General features: G+C 36.2%; 2 protein-coding genes across 2 annotated transcripts; one reads left to right on the forward strand and one right to left on the reverse strand.

Moving 5' to 3' along the window:
• Positions 1–652: 652 nt before the first annotated feature.
• On the reverse strand, positions 653–8,173 carry LOC104896001 (wall-associated receptor kinase-like 14). Its single transcript, XM_010682663.4, has 3 exons — positions 6,929–8,173; positions 2,587–2,655; positions 653–2,508 (listed from the first exon to the last, which is right to left on the reverse strand). The coding sequence occupies exons 1-3, from the start codon at positions 7,635–7,637 to the stop codon at positions 1,217–1,219; spliced, it is 2,070 nt and encodes a 689-aa protein (XP_010680965.1). The 5' UTR covers positions 7,638–8,173; the 3' UTR covers positions 653–1,216.
• Positions 8,174–9,794: 1,621 nt separating this feature from the next.
• LOC109135170 (uncharacterized) lies at positions 9,795–17,829 on the forward strand. The gene is made up of 4 exons (XM_048647157.1): positions 9,795–10,296; positions 10,431–10,654; positions 10,814–10,880; positions 17,735–17,829. The coding sequence occupies exons 1-4, from the start codon at positions 9,795–9,797 to the stop codon at positions 17,827–17,829; spliced, it is 888 nt and encodes a 295-aa protein (XP_048503114.1).
• The last annotated feature ends 2,302 nt before the right edge of the window (positions 17,830–20,131 follow it).

Below are 20,131 nucleotides of genomic sequence, written 5' to 3' on the forward strand. Positions count from 1 at the left end.
TTTCAGATTTCGTGCATTTGCTATATTTTATTATTTGAAGATACTTGAATCATTTGAGGTTGAGTTGGCACTTTCTATTTTCTAAGCTGTTTCAAGCTTAACAAAGTTTGGTGAGCCAGCTTGAAAAACCGACCCAGAATTGTTTTTTTCATCATACACGGTTTTATCACTTTATGACTATAAGCTGAAGCCGGCTAAAAGAAACTTGTAAAAGCTACATCTGACCAGAAAGTTATTATAGAATTTATATCATGATTATGATTTCATGGTGAAACCTGAAATTGGACCTAATTACATAACTTGAAAGATCAAGTTTATCTATCATGTGAGTAGTAAATTACACATTCAAAGATAGAGACTAATGCTTAGTAACATATAACAAATATATATATTTCTATATAATCTCTTTTGATGAATCATACACATGGTAGATGTAGCATTTTTCATAGAAATAGCTAATGAAAAATATAGTTATTGCAAGATTCCAAGGCACCTAAGTTTAATATTCCGCTTTCCTAGATCCATTTGAGCGTTATCGTGTCCTTTGGTTTGTGTGGTTGCATAAAGAGCCGGGCTAGCAATCTTTCCCACGACATAATCACATAACATAATTGAAACTGTCGTAAACACAAAATAATTGAGACAAAAAACAAACATAAAATCAATGTACTTAAAACAAACTATTTAATCAATTGATCATATTATACAATTTGACATATCATTTTCGATTTGAAAGAAGTCGTAATTTATATGAAATCAAACCTTGTCAATTCTACATATATGCTACCATTCCCATTCATAGCCACGTACTTGGTCGCCATTTTTCTTCTATATAAATCGATACCAATCAACCTTGTCACCTCCTTGCTCTTCATCTTTCTCCTCTCACAAGTCTTCAAAAGGTACTAAAATAGTGACCATTTGATGCCTTGGTACGGTCATCGGTATATATAATCTAGGGGAGTTCTAAGAGGGGGTCATGGTCTCATGGATGTGGTGAAATTAATAATGTGGACCGATAAGTGATCTCTTAGGCATATACAATACACATCCTACAATATAATGTCCTACATTTGTTTAAAAACTTCACTTGAGTTCTCAATATGTACCACCCCTTGTGTGGACAATAAGAGGACAAACAAAATCCATGTACAATCAGAATAAGCAGCAAAATTGATAGTTATGCACATTATACGACAACACAGTCGAGTTGGGCTCACTGAATTACATTATCCAACAAACTATTTGTTGAAGGTGAGCTTTGTTCACTGAACCAAGGTTCATGAACTGATACAGGTGAACTATCTTTCCCCTCCTCTAATGCAGCTAGATGATCCATTGCTTTCTGTGGAACAATAAGTCTTTGGCTTCCTACTGACTTCTTCATTGATAAACCACCAAGTGATCTCTCACTTCCATGAAAAGGTGAGGAACAAGAAGATGCAACCGATGATCCTATACACACATAATCCTCCAGAGGGGCCCATCCACTTTGCCTGATTTGCTCTAGTTCATCAGCAACTTCCATCATCGATGGCCTCATGTCTCTGTGATAAGCTAGGCATCTAAAAGCAAGCTCCGCCACCTTATGAACAGTAGCAAGAGTCCAAGCATCCCGGTGCAGCTCGATAAATGGATCAATGATCTCATCAATGCGTCCTTTTCCTATCCTGTCAATAGCAAGGGCAGCTAAGTTTATCTCAGTATGAGGCCGGTTAAAATCTACCACTTTCATTGCAGTTATAATCTCCACTAAAACTACCCCAAAACTGTAAACATCACTTTTGTCAGAAAGATGGAAGTTCTGATGGTATTGAGGATCTACATATCCCGGAGTCCCCTGAGGAGCAGTTGAGATATGGGATAATTCCATCATCCCAAGTCTCGAAAGACCAAAATCTGCTACTTTTGATGTATAATCAAAATCTAATAATATATTGCTTGATTTTATGTCTCTGTGGTAAATGGGAGGATTCATGGCTGAGTGAAGATAGGATATGGCTTGGGCCGTTTCTGATGCAATGGTAAGGCGTACAGTCCAAGGAAGGGGCTTTCCATTCTCTCTCTCTCTCTGCAGATGCTGGGAAAGAGTTCCATTGGCCATATATTCATACACAAGGATCTGCTCGCCGTTTTCTATGCAGCAACCAAGAAGACGGACAAGGTTTGGGTGACTGACAGAGGAAAGGAGCTTAATTTCATTCATAACGAGATCAATACTATCCATATCTCGATGTTTAAGCTTTTTGATAGCCACATAGTCACTGTTGTGAAGTCTTCCAGCATAAACTGTACCATATGCACCAGTTCCTAATCGTTGCTTGTCAGAAAAGCCATGTGTGGCTCTCTCAATCTCCTTGTAAGGATACAGCGGAACAGGAGTGTTACCAGCAGCATCAGAAAGAAGGTGCCTTGCACTTGTCTGTCTTTTTGAAAAAATGGAGCGACACCGACAAAAGTAGCATATACTAGCCAGGATTGCCATAGCAGCAGCACCGGCAACAATGCCTACAAATTTTTTGACTTTTAAACTATGTTCGCAAATGTTAATGATTGAAAAATTCAGTTATTAGAAAGATAGTCTACCTCCAATAAGAACAGGATATGTTATTCCTCCAACTTCGTTTGCGACAGGCTGAGTATCTGCCATTGAATCTGTCCAAAGGTCCAAGAAAAAGAATGATCAGAAAACACAGAAGACCGAACATTTTTCTAGTATTACTGATACACATTGTAAGCTTGTTTGATAATAGATTGTATAAGCTGCATTTATTAATATATTTGCTGACTCAGCATGTTAGTTAGCTGATTAGTTAGAGTTTATTAGAGTTATAACAACCTCTAGTATAAATACATAGTTTCTGTAATAATCAGCTGTATTAGAGATTATTACGTTTCTTTCTCTCACAAGATTGTATAACTTTCTCTGTGGTTTTCTTCTACACTCAATAAGATGATTTCATACTCTTAATTTCTTTATGGTATCAGAGCATTAATCTCTCTCATGAGATTGAGGTTCGCTCATTGTTTTGAATTGAAGATATAATTCTGAGAAATTCTTTAACAATTGTTGATTTGCGATTGTTAGAAATTCTGAATTGAAGACGAATTTGTTTGAAATTGATTAGAAATTTCTCGATTTCAAGAACTAATCAATTTAATTGAAGATTTAATGGCACAAGACTCTGAAGTTTCGCTCAATGGAGGTAATGGAGGAAATGGTGATAATGGAGGTACTGATGATCCTACTTTCATTTCCACTTCTGATAACCCTACATCTTCGCTTGTTATTGGCTTACTGTTGTATTTGTTGGTAATAATTTCATGCGTTGGAGTAGAACAGTGAGGAGAGCATTAATTGCAAAGAATAAAGGATTTATCAATGGAACAATAAAAAAGTCAGATGAAAAGGATAAAAGTTTTCAAAATGGAAACGTGTTGATTACATGGTTATGAGTTGGATTTTGAGCTCAATGAGTTCTGAATTGGCTAATGAGTTTGGATTCAAGGAGAATTTAGCTGAATTGTGGAATGAATTGCAAGAACATTTTGGTCAATCTAATGGACCATTAGTATATCAGTTGAAGAAAGAGATAGAGTTACTAGAACAAGAAAATATGTCAATCATTGCTTATTATGGCAAGATTAAGAAACCTTGGGATAAGTTACAAAGTTTGAAGACATTTCTTGTTTGTTCTTGTAGTGCTTTAGGTTCTTGTTCATGTAATATTTTGAAGAAACTGCAAGATTTGGAGGCTGAGGATAAGTTGATGCAGTTTCTACTTGGATTGAATAGTGGTTTTCATACTACTATCTCCAACATCTTGTCTATGGATCCTATTCCTACAATTAATCGTGCTTTTTCAATTGTGCAACAAATTGAAAAGCAAAAGGAGGTTAATGCTGATTCTACTTAGTTTACTGCTGAAAGTAGTGCTATGGCAGCACAAAGAGTGAATAGAGTCTTTCCATCACAGAAGAATTTTTCTAATCCCAACAAGAGAGATTGAAAAAAGGAGAAAATGGATAAGTTTTGTAAACATTGTAAAGGGAGAGGCCACACCATGGATCGATGTTTTAAGCAAATCCTACCTAAGCATATTGAAGGAATGATTGTGTTAGTGTGTAATTCTACTTGTACGGTTCCATTTGATTGTCTGATGCATTTCAACCCAAGTATGTTCTTTATAGCATTGATTTTACCACAGCTCGTTACCTAATCTCTTACGCCATAATGAATGATGATGAAAGTATAAGAAAGCATCTACTTGTAGTAGTACAGATACATAGACAATCCAGCAAAAAGAAATTCAATTTCACTCATTCACCATTGGGTCAGGGACGATATGTAGGAAACACTCCATGTAAATTAGAAAGAAGACTTTATTCTGAAGTTCCTTGTAAACGATCTTGTACTTTAATAGTCCAGTCCTTTGATTTAGTTACCCCCCAGGCATCTGATTGACCCATGTAGGAAATGTTGGAATGTTAAATAATGAATTTCAATTCCAACTCTTGTGCTTAGAGTAAAATTCTGCATTTCATAATTGTCGAATTCAACCACACTACTTAGCCAAAAAAATATGGAAGCAGAAGACTCACGAGAGGAACAATAGCATGTAAAACATGAAGCTAGATTCGTGATGGATATCATATGGGTTGGAAATTTCAAATGAGAAGATATGATATGTCACTTCAAAAATACTTCCTATGTTCTGATTTACTTGCAAGAGGGGGAGGGAGGGAGACACCATTCGATTCGATTAGTCTTTCGCCCTATACCAAGTCAAACGAAGTACTCCTTATATATTGGCTATTTGAAGTACAGTTCCATGGTTTTAAATCTTTGGCTTCAAACACTTCATTTCAATTTCATTATTTCAAATTAAGTCATTGAGAATTTGAACACACAATTATTATATTTTCCTTATAAACAACCTTCAATTAAAGAGGTTATGACAGATTTGTCCATTGATTGAATTACCCCTTGGCAATGTAATTGAGAAAAATGAAAAATTAGGCTCTTGAATTTTGATCAGCTAAGCTAAAAACAAACCAGAATCTATTATCAAATGTCATCAAATACTGCTGCTTTTGACATTTCCTCACTGAAGGTCCAGCAATGAACCCCCACAGCAATAGGACAAACTCACCAATCACACAGGACATCATGAAAAAGTAGAAAACATCTAAGAACTCAGTCCAAATAAGTATTCTCTGGTCGATAACCTACACTAGATTGCACGAAGGCTTTGTTTGACTACACAAAAAGACACAACAAAAGCGTCGAAAAATATTCCTACATAGAAAAAGAAATCATGAGCTAGTATACATCTACTTGTCGAAACGACTTGTCTACCTATAAACTTTTTTATAATTTTGTCCTAAAATAAAGTGTTCAAGTATTCAATCTATCCATACTTATGCTAAAGTGTCGAGGATAGAACACGAGTATTTAAGGTTGAGGTAACATAGGCATTCATTGTTGATCCAATACAAACCAAACAACGGCTGTATTACTTTTCAAACCGTTACTCCTTTTTTCTTGAGGTGACATAAAGGTGTAGGAAGAATAGTCGCCTGAGGTTTTGTTGTTGCCCACGGCACAAAACATTGTCACAATGAATTATTTTGTATTATAGTCAAATATCATGCACATGAATCCCTACATTTTTGAACACTCATGCCTCTCTTTGACCAATCAAACAGCATAATATATTCATTTGCTAATGTCAATGCCTAACCATATATTAATTTAATTAAACAAAATTATACCAAACCCATCCCATGTGCACCTATTATTAACCCATCAATTTCGTAGAAATCTCCATCAAACTCTAAGATTAATTTAATTTTTTCCTTTTATTTGGATTTAGTGTATGGAAAAGATAATGCATTTTCAATGGTTCCCGTTTACTAATACTTGATATCGTTGCAGTTATGCATCCAATTCCATATCCTATTAGGTAGACGAAAAATCCACTTTTTATAAATCCAAAGTTAGTCAAGTTTGTCCAGTTTCCATCTTATCACAAAAAGGCAAATAGGCTGCTCATAACCACTCACAAACACCCAACTTCATCAACTCAACAACAAAAAAGACAAAATCAACGGGTCACCAGACATAGATTGCTTGAAAAGATTAAAAAAAACATAAACAAGCTTAAACAAAACATATTCTCTCGTCTTATAGCCGGAATTAACTGGTAGTAATTATTAATTTAATATGTAATTATGGTTCAAAGATAATCTTCAGTCCCATTCTGTGTGCCTATACTCTTCCTCGTGACATATCACATCTCTTTATTTTATTTTTTTGGGCAACTTACACCAGCTAGCTTGCACACGGATACAAGTCGGGTTCGAAGAATTTTATGAATGGGTACGTGCACAGGTATGTGACCTAAAAGAAGTAGGGTCTGTTCTTTCCAACTTATTTTCACTTCAATTCAGTTCAATTCAGTTCAATTCAGCTCTAGACAATATTTTTACTCTCACATATCACTATTCATTTCAGTTCAATTCAATTCAGTTGTTTAAGCCGAAAAGAACAAGCCCGCATTCGAGCTACACAGCATACTATTATATCAACAATTTTTTATAATGTATCAAAAGAAGAGAGACGTTTGGAACACAAAATGAAATATACAACGAACAAGAGATCTCAACTGATTATAGAAAAATATAGGTAAATACCAATAGTGATGGAACATCATATCTCAAACAAGTACATCTCCAATACAGTAATAGATGGTAATAAATTTTTGGAAGAAAAACCAGCATTAGCATAGGAAATTTATTTATAAAAAATCAACATAAAGAACTCATTATCATGATTATCATTACCAAACAAGCCAAAAACGTCAAAATTAGGAAATGCAATAAAATAATATAAAAATTAATGAAGAAAACAAATATAAACACTCACCATTATGGCAACCTACTCCATTGACAAACCCATCACCGGAGAAACCCGTATTACAGCGACACTGGTAACCGGAAGCTCCAACAGGATTACAAACAGCGTTAACATCACAAAGACACGTGCCAGTAAGCCACCAACTCAACTGAAGCGTCTGAAACTCAAGTAAAGCGTCGGAATCATTTACAGCACCAGAATCATCAACAACAATCGACGAAAACAACATAGTACACCCAGTACTATTAACATCCTCGTACCTCAAAATTCCACCTCCACCTATTGGATTCTCCGTCGCAAAACAACTCATATTCTCTCTCCTCTCATCACACCTCTGAAATCTACTCTCCACTAAACTCGCCGGAAGTACACACCCATTTAACGGCGTACTACAATGTTGTAAGAGTAACCCATTTCTTGCCGTCAACGCGTAGTTTTTCCCGAACAAACGTCGGATTTGACGAATTGGACGGCTGCAATTTGCTGTCAGATTAAGTGAAATAGAATTCCATGTTATGTTTCTAAGTTGATATCCCATGAATTCCATTCTTCCATCATATGTACAATTCAATTGAAATTCGCAACTATTAGAGAATCCAAATGGGTAATTTACTGTTGTTCCGTTGCAATACCTTCGGCAAGTTGTTGAATTGTCATTTGCTTTTGCTACTGAAATGAAAACGCAGAAAATTGCAAATTTAAAAATCAAAACTTTCATCTTCTTCTTCAATCTGCAATCAATTCTGGAGGGTTTCCGTGTTCATGAGGTTGATTTGTGCAAGAAAGAAAACAGAAAAGTTCAGAAGTCTTATGGGAATTAAAAGCAGTCCCTTGTAGAAGCCGTTGAGAAGACCAACTATCACAATAAATACCACTTCAACAAGATTTGTGTGAGTGAATTAATTGTGGTGGAGGAATTAGTAAAGACAGAAATTAAAAGCAAGCCATTAATCGAATGGGTGTTGCTGCAACAACCCAATTTTGCAGAGTTTGAGAATCAACCAAGTACGAGTAAAAATAATTATTATTAATTATTAATAATATTTGGGGATTCCTGCAAATTGGAGACTGTTTGTTTGTTTCTAGAAAATGGATTTGGATTTTGATGATTATTGATTGGAGGAAGAAAGAAAGAAAAGTAAGGAAGATAGAGAGAAAGAGTAGAAATGTAAAGAAAAAGTAGCACCGTTTCTTTGACGCTCGGTATGGACGCGGGTTAGAAGTGATTGGGCTACGTGATAAAAAGGGGTAAAGGATTAGGGAAATGTGTGTATTTGGGTTTGGCTACACATAAATTACAATATTGTATTATTATTTATTGCCTTCCCCGCAAGATGTCCCCTTTTTTATTTTTAACAATGAGTCAATTTGGTGGCGTTGAATTCTACGATTTTACACTGTAAATTGGATGTAATTAATTTATTAGACATTCGCAAAGTTGATCTGAATGGATTGATTTTTGATTTGAGATCTAATTTAATCTAGATTTATTATATTAAATTTTGGAATCTAATATTGTATCTTTGTTTTATTTGAGTTTTTAGTTTGATAATATTGACAAGATTCAAAATTGGCGTGGTGACTCGGTATACTTGAACTTCACCTCAGCCCGGATGGATCAATACTCTACTTTGATTATTTTTTGTGATTTTAATGAAGTTATGACTCAAGAACAGCAAGAAGCACGCTCAACCACTACAAGTCATGCTACAGCTCACGTGCTAACACGATAGTTTGTTAGTTAGCTATTTCTATTCTGTTAAGAAGTAGTTAAAGTGGGGATTGTTAAACATCGCCCTGAAATTATTTAAAATCGCCCCAAATTTATTTTTATAGATCATTTCACCATTTTCTCTTTTCCACACCACACACCGACCCCCACCTACCTCCCCACAGCCATTTCACCCTCTCCTCTTTTCCACACCACCCACCACCACCATCACCTAACTTCCCACTGCCATTTCTTCCTCTCCTCTTTTCCACACCATCCACCACCATCTACCTTCCCACTGCCACCTGCAACCTCCACTACCATTGCCTACCTCCCGCGACGTCCTCCACTGCAGCCACCCACGCGAAAACCATGCGGATTTTTTTTTGCCATGGGTGAACGTCTGGGCTGGATGGTAGCTGCCTGGCAAGAAGTGGAGGGTGGTGGTCTAGGGAAAAAAAGAAAAGAAAATGTGTGGGTGGTTGTGGTGGTAGGGAACGTCCCTGTTGTACTATAATGGCAAGAGGTGGATGGTGGTGGTGGTTGTATGGCAAGAGGTGGAGGGTGGTAGTTTAGGGGAAAAAAAGAAAAGGTTATAAATGTAATTTCAATTTTTTTGGGGGGCGATGAATAGAAGTTCAGGTTAAATTTTGTTATGAGATTGTACACCTTAGCTTATTAATGATTGGTTGTGATATTGTAAGCTATATTTTGATTGGTTAGGACACATCGTTGCTTTGCCCTATATAAGACAATCATTATTGTAATAATAACATCAATAATAATACAATCTAATTCCTTCCTTCTCTTTATCTTTTCTCTCACATTTCTTTCCGTCATTTCTCTCTCTAACTAAAAATATTGTTGAAGTTCTAAGAACTTCTTTATGGTATCAGAGCAAGATCACATAAAAGATCCTTAAATTCAACAAAAGTTGAAGAATATGTAGGTAAAACAAACTACAAAAAGTAAAAAAACGTGTAAATCTCAGGTTTTCTATCTCAAATCTTAGCTTAATTCGTTGCTTTGATTGTTGGATTTCTCCTTTCTTTGATATTTCTAGATTCTTTGAGATAAATCGAGGTTAAAATTCCTTGATAAATTTCTTAATCATTTCAATCTTTTCAAAATTTGAAAGAAAGCTTCAGCAAAATTGTTGATACAATGACTAAATCTTCCACTACATCAACATATATTTCTCCTATTCAAGATCCTTTGAGTCCTTACTTTATTCATCCTAGTGAGAACACTTTACTTCCATTAATTTCTGAAAAATTTAATGGTGAGTGTTATGGAGAATGGAACACAAGTATGATGATTGCATTGTCTGTGAAGAGCAAATTGAGTTTCATTAATGGAAGCTTACCTAAGCCATCATCTACTGATAAAGACCACAAAACTTGGGAACATTGCAATGATATTATAATCTCATACATACTAAGGTCTTTAGAATCTAGTATTATTAAGAGCGTGATCTACTTAAGTACAACTGCTGAAATCTGGAAAGACCTTGAGGAAAGGTTTTCACAAACCTCAAGACCTCAATTCTCTTCTCTTCAGCAAAATCTAAGTGAACTTTCACAAGGTTCATCCTCAGTGACTAACTATTTCACTCAAATCAAGGGAATATGGCATGAGTTGACTGCAATGAGGCCATTGCCTTCCTGTACTTGTGGTGGCTGTGAATGCAATCTAAGACAGAAATTCATGGAGTAACAAGATGAAAATAGGCTTATACAACTATTGATGAAATTAGATCCTAAGTATGCAAATGGTAGGACCAATATTTTCATGATGCAGCTATACCAAAGTTGTCCTTGGCATATAGACTGCTGGTACAAGATGAGAAGCAGAGGCAAACTACAATTAATGTCACACATGGACAGGTTTATGCTTATACAACAGTAGAATGTTTTGCAGGCAAGACCTACAATAAGCCTAGACATGTTTTTCAGCAGCATTATTCTGGAAAGAAGATTGTAGTTGGAGGTGCAAGCAAGAAGTCATGTGACTATTGCAAGAGAGTTGGACACACCATGGATAATTGCTAGAAAATTCATGGTTATCCTTCATAGAACAAAGGTAAGACTAAGAGTGTTGCAGCTATGGCTCAAGATAATGATAATGATGCAGGAACAAGTGTTACACATATACCTGAGGAGCAATTTAACAATATGCTGTAGCTGATTTCTTCTACAAATAAGCCTGGAGATGAAGATTCTGCTGCAAATAGCTCTACTCATATTGCAGGTACATGCCTTATTACTTATTCTAACTCCAAATGGATCATAGACAGCGGGGCCACAACTTAGATTTGCACCAACTTGGATTTATTTTCATCCTATGAAAAATATGATAAAATGCCTAACATTATCACCATTACTGATGGAAAACAGTGATAGTAGAACATATATGCAAGGTGGAGTTTGACAATGGAATCGCTCTTAACAAGGTGTTACATGTTCTAGGATTCAAGTTCAACTTATTATCCATTCACAAGATCTATTCAGACATGAATTGTCATGTCACTTTTACATCTGACCTGTGTTTACTTCAGGATCCCACATTACATCACTCGGTGGTCCTTTGTAAGTTAGTGCTGGCCTATATGCTGTCAATGAAGAGCAGTTTTACAAAGACTCTTGTGCAATAAATAATGATGCTACAAGCCATTCGGAAAACTTGATAGCTAACTCTAAAGAAGCAAAATTGTGGCACCTCAGGTTAGGTCATATGCCATTCTAATAAAGTGCATCTAGTGAATGCTAATTTCTCTCATCATGTTGCTTGTGATTCAATATAATCCATTTGTCCTAAGGTAAGGCAAACCAGACTCCTTTTTCCTGTGAGTACTACTACTTCACTTAAATGCTTTAATCTAGTACATGTTGATACATGGGGGCCCTATAAAAACAAGACACGTGATGGATTTGCTTGGTTTTTAACTGTCAGTGATGATTAACATCTCTAGAGATGTCATCTTTTATGAACTTCATCTCTCTTTTCAATTCTCCCTTACTACTACTCCATCATCCTCACATCATATATTCCTCCATGATGACAATACAGTTGATCTTAATTTGGATTTTGATGTCCATGAGCCTTTAATGTTTCCTGATACATCTCAGTTTTCACCTTCACCACCACCTAATATACCAACTTCTTCCCCATAAACACAAATTCTAATCCCTCACTGAATATACATACTCAACCTAGTTAACCCGATTCTTCTCTTCAACCTAACTCCACTTCTAATACTTCTCAAACTTGCAACACCCCCGCTGACCCGAACCCTTCTTTAATTGACGAAACTAGAGATTTGAGGGAAAAATCCATGAGGGTTCGACTCGACGGGTGGCGTTACCGCTGAACTTATCTCCTTGAAAATAAATGCAAGGCTAAATTAAAAACTAACAAAACTAAAATTCATTAATCCTTACAACCAAGTGAATCGTTCATTAAACATTATTAATTACTTAAGTGCTTTAGAGTTCCAGCGGAAGCTAATCATATGCTAAGTGGATGACAACTCTAAATGATCTCCCTTTTGTTCCCCCATCGATCACCCACCTGCAAAAATACATTGAAAAGAGATAAGGGAGACAAACTCCCAAAAATCAGAAAAATTGAGTAATTCCAACTCCATCCCGTAAAATACTTAAGTTGAAAATACTTTGTAAAATAGTAGATTAATAGTTTTAAAAGTCATAACACATATACACATATGTGTACACTGTAGAATCACATAATTAATTCAATTAATCCCGTTATTCAAGGAGAGGAAAGAGAAAGCCAGTAAGCCAGGGTCAATCCCCCTGTAACCACTTACTTCAACATTGTAGGCCGGGATGAACCCCTGTAACCACCTACTTGTAGGCTGGGGCAAACCCCTGTAACCACCTACATATATCATAATGGCCATAATAATAGAGTCCCTAGTGTGCACACCCCTTCTACTTGGATCACAACAAGATAGAAGAAATACAGTAATAGAATAATCAGCATACTAATTAGAGAACCTGTAGGGGCCGCTGAACCTCTTATACCACTAGTAGAATAAATGCTATTTGCTGCGGTAAAAAAGTGGCCTATTGCTGCGGTTTCGGGCGCGCAACAATTAAGAGGGCAGCAATATGTAATTATTATATTGCTGCGGTTCATGGGAAAAAACCGCAGCAATATTAATATTTTACATCATAATAATACGTCATATTGCTGCGGTTTTCTTCATAAAACCGCAGCAATAGACGCTGGGTAGGTAAAAAAAAATTTTTTTTTTTTTAAAATTTCTCGAGCATAATTTTTTTTTTAGTTATAGTACCATTATAATATGGTCATAGCTACAATAATTCACTGTTACACACACCCAATACAAAATCAAAACTGAAATATAACAGACAAAAACAAATTAAAAACTAAAAACATAAGAAACTATAAAATTAAGAAAATGCAATGAAAAATCTAAGAAACAGTAGCATCAATGAAAAAATTAAACCAAGATATCAATGAGAAAATTAAAATATAGATAAAAATCAAGTGACACTAATAAATCAAAAATAAAAATAAGCAAAACAAAAAATTACAAAAAAATATATTACAAATACAAAATAAACATCTGAAAATCGAAAAAAAAATAAACAAACACTTAAATCTGAGGAAAACAAATGTTAAAAACTCCAACTGTCAAAAGAAAGCAGTCGAACGTGTTGTTGCAAGCGAGGCTGGTGCCGGACGGCCGACGACGTTGTTGATGTTGTTGTTGTTGCTGATGACGTTGAGGAGAGAGGGGGGGTTGCGAACGAGGAGTGGAGCGAGTCGAGCAACGAACAGCCGACGAATTAGCATCACAGCCGACGAACGACGAGTCGAGCGTAAGGAAGAGGAGAGATCGACGAACGACCGGTGAAAGGAAGGATGAGAGAGGAAAGGAGAGTGAGGAAGAGGAAGGATGAGTCGAGCGTGAGGAAGAGGAAGGCGTCGCCGCACCAGAACTCGACGTGGTGGAAGCGTTTGACGGGGAAAAGCTTGGAGAGTGGGTTGACGCGGATGAAGTTGGAGTAGCCTACGAGCTTGAATTGTGAAGGTGAGGTTTATGGTTGTGGACTGAGAGTTCCCATTGATTTTTTTTGGTGGAACGAAGGTGAGAGGGAGATCTGAAGTGAGAGGAAGGAGAGGGTGAGAAATGAAACGGTGCCTTGAGTTTTATAAAACCCTAATGACAATATTGCTGCGGTTTTCATAACGAACCACAGCAATATATTAAAATAATAATTTTTAAAATTATTTTAATATATTGTTGCGGTCCTACGTGGAAACCGCAACAATCTTTGTTGTTCAAGTCCCCACTTTATTTTAAAAAGTATCCGTTATACACTATTGCTGCGATTTTGGGCAGGAACCGCAGCAATATTGTCAATTTCTATTTTTTCTTTTCTTTTTGTGTGTTATATATCATAATGGCCATAATAATAGAGTCCCTAGTGTGCACACCCCTTCTACTTGGATCACAACAAGATAGAAGAAAGACAGTAACAAAATAATCAGCATACTAATTAGAGAACCTGTAGGGGCCACTAAACCTCTTATATATACAGGGTAACCTGTTCATCATTTCCCTTCGATATTTCACTTTACGTGATTAAAATCTTTTAATTCAAGTCATCACATAAATCACGTACATATTTACCTCTTGTTCAATCCAGTGTGAACATATTTAATCCATCATAATCTCAATCCATTCATAGCTATTTCAATAGCTCATTTCATAAACATGATCGTCACTTGAGTTCATCTAGTACTCAAATTCATAATCACAAGTTCTTATTAATTCCAATTTCCATAAATTCCATAATAATAACAATAACAATAATAATAATAATGATAATAATAATAATAACAATAATAATAATAATAATAATAATAATAATAATAATAATAATAATAATAATAATAATAATAATCATAACCATAACATTACTAATGATTTTAAGCAGTTTTAATAACAGGAGTAAAAGATGAGTGATTAAGTTGATAATAATAATCGGCGATAATAACGTTATAGTAAACATCTTTGTCATGTCGTACATCGTCCAAAGTCATGATTCATAATCGAAATCCATAGTAATTGTCCATTTTGTCCTTCATATTCATAATCCGCATTAAGTCGATAATTCATAATTATAATCCATACTTATAAATTTTATATGCACATAATAATCATGTAATCAATTTATTTTACACTAACGGGATCTATGTTTAGATGGACATCGAGATTATCTCGTGACGCGTGCCCAAAAGTTAAGTTCGCGAACGGATTAGCACTCTGGTTTGCCTCGTCTACACAATCGGAGTCTACAATAGATATTAACGAGATCTAAGTTAGTTCCTAAATAACCCCATTTTTATATATATATATATATAAATTTAAATAATTCAAATAACTTAAAGAAATTCTAAATGATCTTTAAGAGGTTCATAAATCAAAGTTTATGATTTTCAAATTATTTATGAAATCATTTTAAGTACTCACAAAAATTACTTCAACTTAATTTTTATTAACTTGGATAATTATTTAAATATGAAAACTAACTTTATTATACTCCTTGTTTTATTTTAGAAAATTAAGAAACATTATCAAGTTATAAAAGATTAAGTCAATCTAAATATACTAACTTAACTAGGTAAGCTAGTTTAGGAAAATTATGGATTTTAGTTTTAAAAATAAAAGTGAACAAAATAAAACAAATAAAACTCAATAAACAAAAAGGAAAAGGAAAATGGAGTTTTAAAACTTTGATATTATCAAACTAAGAAACAAATGAGGAGGAACGAAAGAAGGGGAGACAAAACAAGGGAGGCACGAAGGAGACGAAGGAGTTGTGGTGGCAGTTTTGGGCGAAGCTAGGTGGCGGAATTCAGGTGGTGGTTTGGTGACTGGGCGTGAGTGGACGTTGGTGGTGTGTGGTGGTGGCTGGCGCGGCTAGGGGGCAACATCAGACGCCGCGAAGGGTGGGATAAAAGCTGGTGTTTGTCGCGATTTACCGGACCGCGAGTTAGGTTTTGTACTGGCGGTTGGAGGTCGGAATTCAAACGGGGAGGGTGGTTTTAGGCGGTGGTTTTCGGCGGAGAAAAGGAACGGAGGAATTGTGTTTGGTGGTGAGTTGTAAATTTTCATTTTTAACTTTCAAAAATCAAAATTAGAAATTAAGGAAGAAGATAAATGAATTGAAGCAAACCTTTTGATATTGTTTGCTTGAGCAAATTGGTGAATAAAGTTTAGTATCTATAGAGGAGTTTGGTCAGAAATCTTGAGTTTTGGTCAAGCTCCATTAATGGTGGAGGTGAGTGGTGAGGGCTATGGTGGTAGCTCTTTGGCTGATTTGCTCCTATAATCTAAAATTTGTGGATTGAATTTCAATTTGCACTGACAAAGGCTCCTGGAATGCAGACGTGAGAGAAGGGAGGGGAGGAAGATGGTGAAATCACTTTTCACCCTCTCTCTTTTTGGCTAAAAGACACATGGCCTATGGACTTGGCATTTGGGCTTTGCAAATATATATGGACAACTTGTACAAGGATACCCACAACTAAATAAAGGATTTAAATTATTTAGAAATAATGAAATAAATAATAAAATAAATAAATGATTTAATTGAAACTTATTAAATAAATCAAAACTAAATGAAATCATTATTTTAATAAACACAATTATCAAATAAAATCGCATTATCATAAAAATAATTTTGAGTGGAAATAATATTGAACTTAAATAATAAATAAGTTCTGAAAATTCGAGGTATTACAAAACTGACCTTAGACACACCACAAGAGTAAAGACTAAACCAACCTACCTTGGTAATTACATATGGGTTATAGACAATATTGTCACTCATTGGTGCAACATTCTGAGCTTTGATCAACTACCCTCTTCTATTCAAGCTTTATCACTCATACTTCCACCATTACTGAGCCTGTTAACTATTGGGAGGCATGTTAACACCCTGGTTGGGTGGCTGATATGCAGAAGGAGTTAGATGCTCTTGTTGCAAACCAAACATGGGACTTTGTTCCTCTTCCTAAACACAAGAATTGGTTGTAAGTGGGTATTTAAAGTGAAATTGAAGGCAAATGGATCAGTTGAAAGGTTGAAAGCTCGACTTGTAACAAAAGGTTTTACAAAAAAATATGGGCTAGATTAAAAGGAGACCTTCTCTCCAGTAGTGAAGATAACAACAATCAGGTGTTTATTGTCTATTGTAGCTTCTCAACAGTGGCCATTACACCAATTAGACATTAATAATGCATTTTTCCATGGCACCCTTCATGAGCAATTTTTTACGAAGGCACTAGAGGGCTTTCCTAACCCTTCTCACCATCTTTGTAAGTTGAACAAATCACTATATAGCCTTAAAAAGGCTTCCAGACAGTGGTTTGCAAGATTGAATGCAGATTCGGTCAAGCAAGGTTACGCGTAATCCAAAAATGATTATTCATTGTTGCTTAAGAAATTTGTTGATGCTATTACTGTTGTTGTAATCTATGTGGATGATATAATACTTACAAGGTATGATATTAATGCTATTTTTACTCTCAATCAACATCTACATGATGTGTTCAGTATTAAGGATCTAGGCTTCCTTAACTACTTTCTAGGGATGGAAGTAACACATTCTTCGGCAGGCATTGTTATGACACAACTGAAGTTTAGCAAGGAGTTACTAGCCGAATGTGGTCTTGATGTATCTAAAAGGGCCAAGACACCTCTTTCTACTACAAGAAGACGTACTGCTACTGAAGGAAAGTTATATGCAAATCCAGAGCATTATATATGCCTTATTGGAAAATTAATTTTTCTAACACATACTTGGCCAGACCTATGTTTTGCTGTTCAAACACTTAGTCAATTTATGCATCAACCAAGGCATTGTCATCTCCAACCCCTTCATCATGTTCTTAGATACTTGGCCTACACTCTTGGTCATAGTGTCTTATTGAGAGCTACTGCTCACTTGACCTTGCAAGCGTACTCTGACTTAGCCTGACATCTTGCCATGACACCAGAAGGTTTGTCACTGGCTATGTGTTGTTGCTTGGTAATCCTCTAGTTTCATGGAAGTCTAAGAAGCAGTCCACCATCTCTAAATCTTCCAGTGAAGCTGAGTACAGGGCTATGGCTGCAGCTGCAGCAGAAATCACCTAGACAGTCAGGCTTTACAAGAGTTTAATGTGCTTCATTTACAGCCAATCACTTTAAATTGTGACAACCAAAGTGCTCTTCACATTGGAAGAAATCTTGTTTTCCATGAATGCACTAAGCATATTGAATTAGACTAACATTTTACAAGGGAAAAGGTGCTTAAAAGGTTACTTGAACTAACTTATATGCCTACATCAGAACAACTAGATGATGTTCTTACTAAACCTCTACCTTCTTCCCAGCATGAGAAGCTCATTTCGAAGCTTGGTATGACTGATATTCAGTCCTCCTCTAGCTTGAGGGGGGTAATGAAGTTATGACTTAGCAGCAACATGCATGCTCAAGAGCAGCAAGAAGCAAGCTCAACCACTACAAGTCATGCTATAGCTCACTTGCTAACAAGAAAGTTTGTTAGTTAGCTATTTCTATTCTGTTAAGAAGTAGTTAAAGTTTTTTATGAGATTTTATAGCTCAGCTTACCGATGATTGGTTGTAATATTGTAAGATTAATTCTGATTGGTTAGGACACATCATTGCTTTGCCCTATATAAGACAATCATTGTTGTAATAATGACATCAGTAATAATACAATCTTATTCCTGCTTCCTTCTCTCTATCTTTTCTCTCACATTTCTTTATGTCATTTCTCTCTCTAACTAAGAGAAAATGTTATTGAAGTTCTAAGAACTTCTTTAATACTTGAGGGGGGGAAAAAGTCATATGAGATCTTGGTAAATTGTCTCAATGTGTATTTTCAAAATATCAACTCTTTTTATGATTTTTACTTATTGATGATTAGAGATAGATCTTGTTATTTTGGACTAAGAGAAACTGAACTGAACAAAAATTAAATGAATTGAAATGAGAGAAACTGAATCACAGAGAAAAATGAACTAAACTAAACTGAAATTAACTGATAATATTAACTGAAAATAAGTCCAAAAGAATAGGCTCATACTAAGGTTTGAATGTATTGCATTGTCAAACATGCATGATGAAACAAGTCAACTTAAAAAACGCATGAAGTATAATGTTGTTGCAAACGATATTTTTGGCAACAACTTCTCTTATTGCTAAACATCAATTTTCTTGTAGTAATAGAAATCAAACTTTTTGTGTATATTTATGTGTGGTGAAGAGAATGTTGATTGAACAAAGAAAGCGTGTTCTAGAGCGCCATGAGGAAATTCTAGAAAAAAAATGGAAATAAATGGTGAACACCAACTCTCAAGATGAAAACATATGAAAACCCCAAGCTCCCCGGCTACTTGTGTCGTGGTCCGTATATTTTGACACCGAATCTTGTGGCGCGCTCTTGCCTATTAGACGCCAGGGGGTGCAAGCCTTATGTGGGAAGAATGTCTTCGACTCATAGAAGTACAAGCGACGTTGTATCTCAAAAGCGCGCTCTTGCTTAAAGGCAACAAAAGAATAAGTGTCGGTTGAGGCTTGTGCACGCGTAGCAGTCACAAGCGAGTGAAGGAAGGCGATAGGGGCACTTTAACGAAAATTACAAGACCAAATGTAAGTAAAGAAAATCCACAACAGCTCTGTTAAAAATTGGTAGGAACCTTGATTTTATTTATTCAACGATGCTTCCTAAAAAGGCTTAATTGTGAGAAAACAATTCTTTTTACTGAACACACTATTTTATAGTAACATAATAGTAGAAGATAAAACCTAAACAAAGAGCTAAAAACATAAATTAAACGGTTTTTCACCAAATGCTCCCGAGTTTTCATAAAATTCACCGGATACCCTCGCACTTTTGAAAATACACGGGGTACCCCTCAGCTTTACTATAATACACCCAAATGCCCTTAATGACTAACGGTGTTAACCACCGTTAGTCATTAACCCTAATTATCTAATTTAAACCTAATTAACTCTAATCATAAAAACTAACCCTAACCCTAACCCACCCACCACCCCCCACCCCAGCAGCTCCCCCTCCTCCACCATCCCGCAGCTCCCCCCACCCCCGTCGACCCTCCACGACTCCCCCACCTCGCCGGTCCTCCACATCTCCCCCACCCCGTCGAATCCCCCCACCCTCCCCCACTCCGGTCGAATCTCCCCCTCACCGCTACCTTTTTTGGGTTGTTCGCTTCCACGAAAAACACCAACCCATTAGCTCTAGTGTGGGGGTGCGGGGAAGGGGCGGCCAGTGGTTGGGAGAGGGGGGGTCTGCTCGGGTGGTGGGTAGGGTGGGGTTGGGGAGGGGGGTTTGCTGGGGTGGTTGGTGAATGGTGTGGTGGGGAGGGTGGTTAGGGTTTAGGGTTAAGGTTTAGGGTTTAGAGTTAGG

The sequence above is a fragment of the Beta vulgaris genome, chromosome 6, assembly GCF_026745355.1.
Source record: "Beta vulgaris subsp. vulgaris cultivar EL10 chromosome 6, EL10.2, whole genome shotgun sequence".
NCBI classification, from domain to species: Eukaryota; Viridiplantae; Streptophyta; class Magnoliopsida; order Caryophyllales; family Amaranthaceae; genus Beta; species Beta vulgaris.

Excerpts from the sequence above, each read along its gene's own strand:
- LOC109135170 (XM_048647157.1), top strand. The coding sequence starts at position 9,795 with ATGACTAAATCTTCCACTACATCAACATATATTTCTCCTATTCAAGAT. Across the intron at positions 10,655-10,813 it reads CATGTGACTATTGCAAGAGA|CTGATTTCTTCTACAAATAA; the intron begins GTTGGACACACC and ends AATATGCTGTAG. Across the intron at positions 10,881-17,734 it reads TAGCTCTACTCATATTGCAG|TTTCATGGAAGTCTAAGAAG; the intron begins GTACATGCCTTA and ends GTAATCCTCTAG.
- LOC104896001 (XM_010682663.4), bottom strand. The coding sequence starts at position 7,637 with ATGAAAGTTTTGATTTTTAAATTTGCAATTTTCTGCGTTTTCATTTCA. Across the intron at positions 2,656-6,928 it reads TGGAGTAGGTTGCCATAATG|ATTCAATGGCAGATACTCAG; the intron begins GTGAGTGTTTAT and ends ACCTTTGGACAG. Across the intron at positions 2,509-2,586 it reads ATATCCTGTTCTTATTGGAG|GCATTGTTGCCGGTGCTGCT; the intron begins GTAGACTATCTT and ends AAAAATTTGTAG.